The 13,437-nt window shown below is 44.0% G+C and overlaps 1 protein-coding gene across 1 annotated transcript in view; it reads right to left on the bottom strand.

The window, feature by feature from the left end:
* Positions 1-12,912, bottom strand: part of efnb3b (ephrin-B3b) — a 78,210-nt gene extending 65,298 nt beyond the window's left edge. Inside the window, exon 1 of the mRNA XM_030162300.1 lies at positions 11,284-12,912. Coding sequence (XP_030018160.1) covers positions 11,284-11,432 — 149 coding nt within the window. The 5' untranslated portion in view covers positions 11,433-12,912. The remainder of the gene's footprint in view (positions 1-11,283) is intronic.
* Between the last annotated feature and the right edge of the window lie 525 nt (positions 12,913-13,437).

Genomic DNA, 13,437 nt, shown 5'->3' with positions numbered 1-13,437 from the left:
TAATCCCCTTACAGACAGCTTTGTTGAGTGATTGACAGCCCAGTGCGCCACGTTTGAGCCCAAGCACAGGGGGGGCAGCATGACTGGAGGGATTATCTCTCCCCTGGCTTACAACCCCCCCACCCCCCCCCACCCTCCTTGCACACAACCTCATCACCACCTCATCACCCCTGCTCAATAGGGTCAAGTGGTACAGGCCAGTTTCTGTTGTTTTCGCGCTCTCTTTTTACGCTCGCCCACAAACCTTGCTTTGTCTCCCATGATTGTGTTGTTTTGCAAATAATGCTTAATGCGGATATGGAAGGGGGGGCTAGCAGCTCGCAACAGGGGGTGTACACAAACCCACGCAGGGCATGTACACAAGCGCATGCACCCACGCATGACGCATGCCTGACATCCACACAATCACAATCACACTCGCACACACAACCATTAACACACACACACATAAAACTATTCAGCATGCAAGGGCATCATGAGGGAGCAGAAGCACTTAAACAAGACCTTGAATGAATTCTTTTGTTCTAGGTAAGTATCACCATAATAGAGTTAGTTCACCCGTTATAAGAGTGATTAAATTTAACAGGATACATAAGGAGAAAGCAAAGGTTTCGATTACACAGATAACATAAAAATACAGCTGATTTGCAGCACTCAAGCACGACGGCGGCATTGTTTGGCCACTCGGCAGCAGCTACGTTGAGGCTTTCAGGAATCAGATAATGTGTATGATTTACCAAGTGCCAGAATACACACCAGAGACTGGACGGGTTGCAATGCTCAGCTGTGTACACACAAACACCACACACACACACACACACACACATATATATATATATATATATAAAAAACGGCCACCCAAGACTTAGGCTCCAGATCGACTAGGCCTAAGTGGGACCGGTGGCTTTACTGAAAACACACAAAATGGGGAGTCAAACACAAAAATCACTGTAGCTATGTGTGTGTTATTGATGACTCAGACATGTACTCTCCAAAAACCAGAGACCATACAACTGGGAGTTTATCAGTAGCGCCTAACAGAAATAAATAATCTATCCAATTACCCACACACACACACACATCCACAAGGTACAGGACTACAGATGTTAGGCACAGTGACCCACAGCCACCCATCCATCAACCTAAAAATCAAAGAACACAGAGAGAAACTGTCGAAAAGGAAGGCTTTTGTCCCTTCTCCCCCTTTTCCCCCCTGCACATATGCATTCTTCTGGCTTGATTTTCTTTGTGGGGAAGGAGGGAGAGGTGGATGAAAGAAAAAAACAGGGGGAAAGAAAGGAAGAAAGGAGGGCGCTCCATCTGTTTTTTTCTCCCTCCTGTGGCTGGGGACCTGCAATACAGCTGCACTCCAATGGAGAGCAAGGCTGATATAGAATAAAACAAGAAAGACACATTTTTTGGAAGGAAGATTGAAGGCAGGATAGCACATGAGAGAATGGCTTTCTGATTTCTGGGATTTTGAGGGAGTGGTGCATCTGCTCGTGTGTGTTCCCAAATTACTTTGACACTGTGGTGATAAGTAATCAAGATTATTCATCCTGTCTTCACCACAGAAGACCTATTTACTGCTGGGCAGTGATGAGAGAATAGGAAGAAAGACAGACTATAGATCTAAAACCACCCACAAAGAAGATGATAGACAAAAGCGGCTGTTAAATGAAAAAAAAAAAAAAGAAATGGCAAGAAATAGATGAAAGCAATTACTAAAAAATGGAATAAAACTTTACTGTCTGCCAAGTAACTGTAACAGGATAAGGGATGCAATTTGTAGAGAGAGAAATTTACACTTGTAGTGAGCCTGGCAACGAAAGAGAGAAAGTGAAAATAAGACAAAAGAAATGAAGGGGGGGATTAGTGCAGAGAAGTGGACTGGTTTTGCAGACGACAAGAGGGGTAAAAGTGCGTGTGGGAGAGTGCGAAGCTGGAGAGTCGAGAGTGTGTGTGAGGGCTTTCAGTGGAAGCGCTGGGAGGGGAGCTCTTTTGTTCACGGGGAGCAGTGGGAGGAGGCTGGAGTGAGGGAGCGGAGGAGAAGGAGTGGAAGGAAGGAGTGAACGATACGCTACTGATGGAAGGAGAGGGGTGGGGAGTACCTCTGAAGAAACTCTACCCCTGCACTTGGACTTTTTCCAACCCTGGGAGCAATAACATTTTTCATCTGTGCATGCATGAATTTGTGTGTGTATGTGTGTGTGTGTATACAAGCTCTCTACTGTGCATGCATGCTTGGATGTGTGTCCGCCTGTGTATATGAATGCTGGTGTGTGTTACCGCTGACTGAGACATGAGGACAAAGGCATGACGAGAGTAAAGGAGGGTAAAACAGCTAGAAAGTAGCTCCGTCGCTTCAAGCGCACACACAGTCTTGCATTATAGGCAGAGCTGGGGTATCAGATGATGGCATGTAGACCGGCCAACAACAATCCACTTCACTTCTCTTTCTATACAACATGGATCTTGTTAGAATTACTCGTCCTAGACAACAAAGCAAAGCGCTGCACTCCATATGCTGCAAAAAAAAAAAAAAAAAGACCATTTGGAAGCAGACAGCTTGCTTACTTTTGCACTGTGAATCACAATTTTGCTTGAGGTTATCGGCAAAATGTCTGCCGTTTAGGATGTAGAAAAACAGCCTTATTCTAGTTTGACAGCTATATACTTTGGTGATTATCTAATAGAGGTTTGAAAGTGGTTCATAAACTCAGGAGACAGAATAATCATCCCTGTCCAAAGAGGAAAATTCCCTACTTCAGTTGCCGTTAAAAAGGAGACTTTGCAACTTTTAAAAGAACTTCCTCACTTCATTATCAATAAACACAACTCTTTTCAAACACTGAAAAGGTTACAGTCCAAGCATCTGGACTGCCAAGTTGGCAAACCTTAACTTTAGTGGATTTATTTTCCTATATTACTATGCAACAGCTCACCATTACATCTCCAACTTTATGAAACTAACTTTTGACTTTGTCTTCAAGCAAAAATAATGAGCAAAATCATCAGATTTCTCTTACAAATGCCTTATTCTAAAGAAATACTATCCCAAACACTGGCCATTCTAAGCCCTTAGACAAATATTTCTCAAAGCAAATCTAAAAAAGAAATCTTTATAAACTGTGACAATTTTTTTTCACAGTTGTTGTTTTCTACAGAGCAGAGCAGACCTTGAGACAGAAGTGCTAAACCGCACTGAGAGTTAGGTTAAAGAAACTGAACAGAAGCGTTTGCTCTGCTGTATTCAGAGAGATTTTTATTAACAACGATACACCTGTCAGCTTTCAGTGATACACCCACACAAAACCAAACATGCAGCCAAAAAAAATAAAAAAAAACCTTTAATCTTTAAAATCAATCTTAATCTTTCTCTAACGTCAGTCTTACTTAAATTATATTTAACACAGAACCCAGGAAATGGAGCATGATTTTTTTTCCTGCTCTGCTAGCCAAGGTCAATTTCTCAACAGACTGTAACAATGATGGTCTAATGCCAAAGCCAGATGGACTACGCTCACTGTACGCTCTTTTAACTTCCAATTAGAACTATGCATACATGCCCACATACGCACATGAGCATCTGAGGAGAACGCGTGAAGCCTGGAAAAATAATCAAGGTGCTGATTGTAAAGGATGGAGAATACTACAAAAGATCTGAGGCTTTTAAAAAACGGGCCTGTGCTCAGACAAGGGAATAAAAGTGTTCGTTTATTACGTAGCCACATTTCAAGATGACTGGATGTTATTACAGCAGGGCAGAGCAGGACGGGGTTCAAAACCAAAGCCTCTTAACATGAGGATCATCTGTGACCCATTGTAAGTCAATGGGTAAAGATTATCTTAAAGTTAAGATGCTTTGGAGTAACAGGTCTCCGCTTCTCCCACACAGGAGACCAAACATCTACTGCAACAGCCAGAGGATCCACACCCCCTCGAAGGCTCCCCATGCAAATAAAAGTCATGAATCGTTTTGTATTTGAGCAGTGAGTAGTTGTTCTGCTTTGTTACCAGGCTCCTTGCAGGCAGGGTGATTCATGTGTGCTTACTTTTTACGTCTCGGTGTTACTGCAAATCTCTGGATAACAGCTTTTTATGCTAAAAATATAAATATAAAATGAGATATTTAAAGAAAACTCCACCTGTAGCCACTTCATCACATACCAGGCAGCTACCGGCTGTGTTGCTCAGAATTTCTAGGTCCATTACATTGTTTGACTGTATTTTTATTTTTTTTTTGTTATTCCCGACATGACTTAGCAAGATTGTGTTCCACTTCAGCTACAATGGAGGATAATAAAAGAAGTGTTGTGTCGAACGTCAGGTTTTGGTGTGTGTAGAAGAACCAAAGAGGGAGGACTCCCAGACTCACCTGCGTTCAACAATGGCACAGGATGACTATTGGAAATGAGGCAGAGACACCAACAAAGTGTCGTCTCAAAAGAGAAGAATGCAAGATGAATAAGGAACTTGGCTTCTGCTATGAATCAGAAAAACATGGCCTTGATTCTTTTATTAGCCACCTTTTCCCCTAGATGCGACAAAACTAATCACAACACACTCCAGGGAATTTTTTGACATCTGAACTTGAAGTAGGTGAAACACGATGCGGTAGGTTCACCAATGAATGGAAATTACAACACTTCATTCTGAAAAGCAATGGACTTCAGATATTGATTATTCAGTCGAGCAGTACAGTTTTTCTTAAAAGGAATTGATTTGGCTTTTGGCAAATTAAGTCTATCAACATGCCGTTCGGCTACGAGACATCTGGGATCATTTCAGAGTCGGTGAGGGTTAAGCACACACTGTGGGTTAGCATCATTTCAACTGATCATATAAACTTGCATTTAAAGTTGATCAAAGGGCTCATTCTACTCAAAAAGTTAATGAATTCCTTAAAAGATTACCAAGTTTCATGGTGGACTTCACGGGGATAAATATTATGGGACGTGTCAGTAATGAGGAATGAGCAGCCGGCTCGGTTGAATGTGAGCAGGAAGCAGCTAGTCATGGTGGTGACCTATAGACCATCAGTCACTCTCCCTGTCTGGGCCATGTCACAATCAGCTAGTACCGTACTCCCAAACCATCCATCTCACTCTTAACTCGCCTTCCTTCACTGTCTTTCATGCTTTTTGTTTCCCTCAGTCGCTGTCAGCCTCCTCTACCCTCTATCTACCCCTCCATCTCACCCTGACAACGCTCACTTCTTTTTCTGCCCTCTTGTACATATCGTTAGAAAATGTTTGCCGAAACTTCAGCTGTGACAAGGAACAGCTGTCCGCCCGCAAACCCGCTCATTTGTCTCTCTTGTGTAGACACCCTCTTTAACATTCAGTTACAAACCCATTTTGGGCTCATGTCCAATCAAAGCTGCATGTTGACGTCCACTGGCAGACTGACAGAAAAATGATTTGCGTCTCAGTGTTAATGAAATTGTATGGACAAAGAGACTGAAAAGTGAATTAATACTGCCCGATGTGAAAGAGACTGAGAGATAACAGGAGGGAATATTCGTCTTTTGTTTTACATTTTACAAGGTGTGCACAACCATGTGGGAGGCTATGCAAAAGAGGACTCCACCCTGACGCCGCTTGTGACAAAAGCAGGTGTGAAAACGCTCCTGTATTCACAAAAACATCCAAGTGATCAGGTCATTTCTACAACAACTGCAAAGAAAAAAATCCTCATTTCTTTCATAAAAAAGGGAAAAGGTCAACATTTCAATTTGTTTCTTTCTTTTAAAATTGATTTTCCAGAAACAAGCAAATCAAACAAATAACTCGCCAAATGAAAGTTTTGAAAACCCAACACAGCCCAAACAAGCTATGTTTTTTTTTTACTGTAAACAAACTAAATAAATGCCCCAAGCATCTTTGATTGTTCTACAAAATAAGCCTCGCTGAACTCGATTAAGGACAAAATTGACTCGATTTGAGTGAAATCTTTTTTGCAGTGCAAATGTACGTGGCATACACAGGATGGCTCAGATCTTGGAGATCTTTCACACAGTTTAATATTCATGGCACATTCTCAGTTACAAACCAAAATCCAGACACGAACACACACACACATATGACAGGATTGTCAGCTCCCTCCTGTTGCTATCCTGTTTATCTGGAATGATGCCGAAGCCACAGTAGCTGTTGCAATATGAGCCTGACCCTACGTTGAGCTGGGAGTCTCATGACAGTGAGCCAAAACAACACTGAACAGTGAAGAGGAGAGATGGAGGGATGACAGAGGAGGGGAAAGAATGACGGAGGGGAAGGGTTAAGAGACTGGAGGGAGAGGAGAAGAAAAGTGGATGGAGGTGATGGATGGTGAGGGAGGAAGCCCCTACATTGTACACACCACCGGCCTATAAGTCAAAGATGGGTCACACACACACACACACACACACACACACACACACACACACACACACACACACACACACACACACACACACACACGCCTTCAGACTGGCTTCTCATCCCACCAGTCCTCTCTGTGTCACCCGGGGGAGGAGGATTGACCTGGCCCAGTCCAAATGCTGCCAGGAGGATTGGATGATCCTGCTTAGGCAGGGTGTGCTGTGAAGCAAGCTAATGAGAGGCCAGTGTATGTGTGTGTGTGTGTTGGCTGGCTTTGCTAAAGGCCTCTGGGTTCAACCACCCAGGGCAATCTGCCCAGTGATGCTGGGACACATGTGACCCCTTTAGACCTAAGGCCTGGATTACTGTTACCACTACTACCATTGTGAGTGTGCGTTTTTGCACCCAAGAGCTGGTGCATGCATATGTTTTTTGGAAAAAAAGTTGCTTGTTTGTGCATGTGTTCCAACATTCTGAATTTGCTCAGCCAGCAACACGCTTTTTAATCTCCTTCATCCAAATCATCAGCACTTTTAACAATTACCAAAATCCCAAAGTCACTTCTAAAGCCCAAGGGACTGGGGAAGCAAATTAGTTCTTTAGCTCACCCCAGCATATTTACAACGGTGCTTTATAGCCGTTATGATGTTGATGAATGTGCACTGCCCCTGCCAAATAAACTTATAATCGAGTGATAAAATAATGAATGAATTCCGAGTGGAACAACAATCCATGACGCCTGCCAATTTCCTCACCTCTTCTGTGTGTCTATGTGTGTGTGTTTGTGTGCATGTCTGCCCTCCTGTGTTTACCGTCTAGAGGTAGTGATGTGAGTTTAATGTTCACTTGCACATGCAACAAAGGAGATACATTAGGACCACACACTCTTTACACATGTGTCCAACAGAGATGGGAGGGAAGGTCGAGTCCCTTGAGGCACATTTAGTGTGTGTGATGTGCAGGCCTCTGCTGAGAATGTACGGCTGCAATAGATCTGTCTGTTCACATGTCTGTATTTTCACAGTCGGACCGCATTCCTGTCTGTCCATCTGTCTGCCTGCGATGCCTAAAGAAAGCCTGGAAGAAAGAAAAAGGATTGCAGCCTCTGGTCGGATTGGCTGCCTTCTCCTTCTCTTTCCCCTGGCCTTTCCATTCTGCCACATCAGCTCAAACCTCTTTTCACAGCTCCTGTTGCTTTCAGCTCGTAAACTTACACACACTCCTCTTTTTCACCAAGGGACAGGGAGGTAGGAAGAGAAAGAGAGAAGGGGGAAATAGAGGGGGACGTGCTGCCTACTTGCTTTAACAAGCGGCTTCAGCATTACGGTTCATATTCCTTTCTTCTCCTTTTCTCCACTACATTCCCTTTCTTGTTTTAAACCTTCCATTTTAATATAAAAAACTACCCAGTGGATATTCTCTAATCATTTAGCCTAAGGATGCATGTAGGCTTACCAGGCTCCTGCTTACTTATCTACACAGCCAAGAAAAGCCTCAGTGCATATATGCATTATTCAAGAGGGGGAAACCTACGGGTGGATTTCTCAGGGTGAAACTGGGTGTGGATTTTCAATCACACAAACAATCAATAAATGGATGTTTGGATGCTGCTGCTTTGATTTGACAACCTGTTTGACCTACTAACATTCATTTCACTCTTCTAGTTCAGCAAACCCTCTGCGAAGACGGTTTCCAGTGATTTTTTTTTTTGGGGTGGAGAGGGGGGGGTGGGGGGCTTTGCTCCATTTTTTTTTGTAGTTGAAACACTTAGCCTGGTTAGTTAGTCTTTTATCCGGTGCCAATTAGCCGGCGATTAATGAATTATTGAGAAACGGGAAGGGGGGATTAAATTTTAATGTGGATCTTAGGGGGAATAGTTGTATTACAAGTCACTGCAAGCGCCAACGAGGAAACGCCCACCCTCGGCAGCCGTTTACAATAATCTACAGTCGTTTACTTAAATATGGAAAGAGAAGAGAGAAAGAAAAAGAAAAAGAGGCAGACTGTGTGGGGAGGGAGGGGTGAATGAGAGGCCTTAAGAACAGATACTGAAGTCGAACTTGCAAAAGGGCCAAGAACTACACAACTCCATATGCTGCGATCAGAGGAGTGACCAAAGCCAACGCTCTGCATACTTCGATTTCTTTGTGTTTGTGCACTTGGTGGTGTGACCTACTGTTTTTGATCTCCTGTGTGTTTCACCCTCCACCCAAGTCTGGATCCACTCCGCTCCTCCTAATGTAAGATTCGATCTTTCATTATGGCGGCTGTGTAAGGCCGATAATGGGAGATGCTGGGATAAGGATAATGTATGTCTGGTGGTGTGTGTGTGTGCGTGTGTGTGTGTGGTGGTGGTGGTGGGGGGGTTGCTCTTTCCAAGGTGATCGTTCTGGTTCAGTTCTCTCTTCCTCAAGCAGAACCTGTATTGGCACTTCAGACTTAACAGGTATTGATTTACTTAGGGTTAGGACTATCTCTACGCTGTTTCTCTCTACTGTTCCTTCAGTTTCGCTTTCACCTCTCAGCACCTGTCTTTGTTTATATTCCTCTCTTCACACCTCTTTCTCGCCTCTTTCTGTTGCTACAACTGATTGAGCGGTCAATAAAAAAAAGTGGATGCAGCCCTATATGTGAGATTTCTCATGCTATTGTACTGTAAACATACATCCACCTGAGCACTGTTGCTTATTTTGTATTCCAGGAAATAATCTGGTGCGTGAAAGAGCAGCCAAATGTATCCTCCAGTACACCCATGGGTGCCTCCTCCCTCCCCTTCACCTCTGTCACTCCTAACACATCATTGGGGCGCGTCAGTAGCTTGCTGTAGCGCCATAATTAGTAGCTGGATGTGACACATGTTTCTAATTTGCTACGTCTGGTCACTGCACCAGAGGAGGGAGTGACAGAGCGAGGTAGAGAGGAGACACCGACAGACGGAAAGTGACAGGAGGAGGAAGTGGGAGAACGAAGAACCCAATCCAGAGGGGGTTGGGGGCAAGGACACAAAGAGGAACATGGGAATAAGCAGCTAGGGCGAAGGAAAAATATGAGCGAAGGAATGAAAACAGAGCATATTTGGGCAAGGAGATGAGGCTGAGGAAGTCAAGGAGGTGGAGAATGCTCACAGAGGCAGAAATAAAGAGAAGAGGTGGAGGGAAGCTGCAGGTGGACGGTCCAAACTTCAAAGCAGAACATTCTCAGAGGTCTGGAGGTTAACAACGTGCCAGTCCATTTGCTACACAGACAAGATGTGAACCATACATGCGCTCCTGCACCTGATTGATACAGACTGCTGCTTCTGCTTACTTTTTGCCTCATTTCAGAAGCACAAACCAGATGTGTGTGGGCCCAGCGTGGGCTGTTAGCATATTTCAGCCCAGGGCCAAAACCTATTTTGCCTTGAGGCAGCTGAAACTTAAGCATTACTCTTGTCATGTAAAGACTGTGTAGAAACAAATACATGGACGTGTGTAAAAGAAGCAAGAAAATAAACTGCAGGAATGACTAAGCTGATTAACTATGAATAGTAAGCTTTGTGAATAAGCCCCATACTGCATAATAGGCTTTGTATTTGGAATATATGATCTGCAAAAGTGTCTGTAAGGTCTGGCGTTAAAGCCACCACCCCTCTAATTGCCAGTCAGGCCCATTCACTAAGCCATGACACCCACCTAACACTAAAGTCCATTAGGAAACAATGGCGTGGAATCACCTGTAAGGCCTCAAAAGCCTGGGCTGTTAGCTTCTCAGTGAAAATTACCCCCCCGTGTCCAACTCTGCTCCCTGTTGGGTGAATCCACCCACTGCTGACAAAAAGCCCTCATTAAGGGCTTCATGCCTGGCTCCACAGTGGGGGCCCACGCATAGTCCCATCTATAGAAAGAGGAAAGACTGGGCAGACCAGCACCTACAGCACAGTGAGGTACTGAAACGCAGGGTGCGAAGTGGGAATGGAAAGATTTGAGTGACTTTAAATAGGTCTCCAGTTCACTTTTTAGCTCTATGAGAGAGAAAAGATGAGCAATAGATAAAAACTAGTCTAAAATAAGTAATAGTCCCCAGTTGGATATTCTGTGACCTCCACTAGATTCTGTCTGGTGCCTCTAAAAGCCCCCCTTTTCCTTCACCTCCATACAAGCAGCCTTGTTATTCTCCAGCCCCTCCTCACCGCCACCGAGCGTCTATTCAGAAGCATGAAAACTGGCAGAGGTGTGAGAAAAAGTAGTGTCAGTCGTTAAGGCCAGGCAGCCGAGAGGTGTTTAAAATGACATTTCCTCAGCTAATGCCTCACACCTTCTCCAGAGGGAAAAGGGAAAATGCAAATGAGTGGGCAGCAGTGTAGTTGGAGAGGCCTGGACTTTAACCAAGGTCATCCAGCAACAGCTATTAGAGCATCACACAAGTCTTTATCATCCTACACACATACACACATTTGCCAGGGAAACTATCTGGGTTTTGGCTCAGAGCTTACATGGACTTTACCAATATTAAGTAGTAGAGCTGATTTAACCACTAGAATCAATGTGAGTGTGACAAATTCACAACAGCTGTGAAACACTGATTCAGCTCAAGGTGTATACATTCATCAAATTACACTGTTTATGTTGAGCTCTGGCTGTAGAGCAAACAAAAGCCGACTGACAGATGATATTTGGAGAGGAAAGTGTAATAAATGGGGAAATAAAACTAAAAATAATGAAGTCCTTTTACAGGGACTGACTGGGAAAGGCCTGCGCTCTAGTAAATGACAGCCCTTATCCAACTTTATGGACTTTTATTTTATTACTGTCATGATTGTAGGCTTATTTGCATGCATACGTTACTATTTTTACCATGAAATTAACCCTATATGTCTGTTTTTATTTTTCCTGGAAACTTCAACATCCAACCCAAACAGTAACATTTAAGATCTGCTTACCTTTCGTTCAGGGAATTCCAGTAGATAGGCTCCATACTGCTGGCCGTTGTGCCCACTAAATCCAGTAAGAAAACCAGCAGGATCACCACTCCATTTCCACTCAGTCGACACGCCATTTCAACCCTGACACCCAGCATATGCAGCCCCATTTATATATATAAAAAAAAAAAAAAGAGAGAAAGAAAAAGAAATAGGGGAGAATATTTTGTGTTTCTAAAGCGGGTGTAAGGAGCCTCTGAAAACAATGGATGTGCGTCTACAGCCGAGCAGGCTATAGGTACAAGGCAGTCAAAGTGTAAAGTAAAAACCTGCTGTGCACAGCCTCATGGATTCACAATTCAACAAACTGAGCTGGATCAAACCAAAAATCACACTCAGAAACGTGTAGGACAAAGTTGTTCAATCCGTGCGCATGGATCTCCAAAAAAAAAAAAAAAAAAAAAAAAAAACGACGGGGTTTTTGTGCGCGTCCACGGCCGTACTATTTCAGTGCCAATCCCATGACTTTCCCATTAATTTGTCATTAGTCGTTCTTCTTCCAAAAGCAGCACTCCTCAGCTTCAATATAACTCCACTGGATCGAATTTTCTGAATTTTATCGCCACTCAGGAGCTATTTCTGCTGCCTTTCGGTGCGCCCTAATTGTCTTTTTTGCGAACAATGTTCCCTTGTTCTCTGTGCCGACTCTGTGTGATTTCTCTCCCATTACCTTGTTTTCTTGCAAGAAAATCTACCTGCCAACATACCAGGCTGGACTGAAAAGGAATATTGTCAGTCTGTTAGAAGGAAACAATCGAAATCAGGCCAAAAAAACAGAAAAAAAAACTGAAAAGGCGAATGGTTTAAAATGGAAAAGATGTCACTCCTGTCCACAGCTCCATCCTCATAAAAACATGTTGATGCTCGGTGCAGCTTAGTCAATGCGCATTACAATCCTTATTCTCCTCTTTGAGAAATACACAGGTTCAACACGGCTGTAAATCCGCAAATCCTTAAAGCAACGGATGGGTGAAAATTGAGAAACAAATCACAGGATCCAGGAATGATAAATCCAGGGATCTATGAAATCTACAACACAAGAAAACTGAGATGGAAGCAAACCAAACAGCTAGAAAAGCATCTCCACTCTAATAAAGCCGCACAAAGGCCAACGTGAAACTTGTGAAGTGATAAAAAAACATAAAAAATAAAATTGTGCGCATTAGTCCCTTTTGGAAATTGACGCCTATCTGATTTTAGCGCATCATTTGGAGAGCAGGACGCGTCGCTTTTCGGGCAGAGGAAAGCGGTTCTTTCGTTATCTCATCCGTCTCTCTGCCTCAAAATCCCACTGGTTTGACTTGCACTAATGCTCGCAGCACATTGACAGACCGACTGGGTAGTTTGAGAGAAGGAGGAGGGAAAAGGGGACGTGGATGAATGGAAAAAAAATCCCCATCCTCAGACTGGCAGGCAGCGCGCACTGACGGAGCGCAATTCTTCCAGGCTTTTTCGGGGGGCGGTATCGAGTCCCTTTCAGCACCTCCTCTCTCCTCCTCCTCTCTGAGTTTCAGGGGGCCCCCCGACTCGGACCTCTGGACTCCCTGGCGCTCTATTCTGCCTCCTTTCAAACACTACAGAAGAACCCACCACCTCGGTAGACGCTCAGCAGTGTGCGTCTTCCTCTGCTCAGTGCGTGAGGGAAGAGCAAGAGCGCCCTCAATGCATACAGTGCGCATCACATGTGGTACTAGAGTGGTGTGGACTGAAGAAAACCTGCACAAATGCTCCAATAATGTTAGTATTTAAGCGATACAAGTTACCATATGAGGTCACAATGCAACACCTTAGCAATAACTAAAACAATCACACACTCATATTACACCTTAACAGTAAGAAAATATGTCCAGATGTGATCACTGGACTGGAATCACCTCATCACTCTAAGGCTCAGTCTAAACAAAACGAAGAAATCCCCTCTTTCTGTGTGGGAGGATGTGGCCCTTAGTCTGACATGGCAGAGGAAGAGTCCTGGTATGCAGCTCCAAACGCTTCAAAGTGGGCCATTCAACTTGACAAGGTACAGGAGGAGCTGGGTGACAGGCCCCCACTAAGGGCCACACACACACCACTGTTTACACAAGGGCCCCCAGTTGCCAAGAACACTGACACTTA

This window comes from Sphaeramia orbicularis, chromosome 18, assembly GCF_902148855.1.
Source record: "Sphaeramia orbicularis chromosome 18, fSphaOr1.1, whole genome shotgun sequence".
NCBI classification, from domain to species: domain Eukaryota; kingdom Metazoa; phylum Chordata; class Actinopteri; order Kurtiformes; family Apogonidae; genus Sphaeramia; species Sphaeramia orbicularis.
The sequence above is the reverse complement of the archived record's forward strand: the minus strand, read 5'-3'. Positions and strand labels throughout refer to the sequence as shown.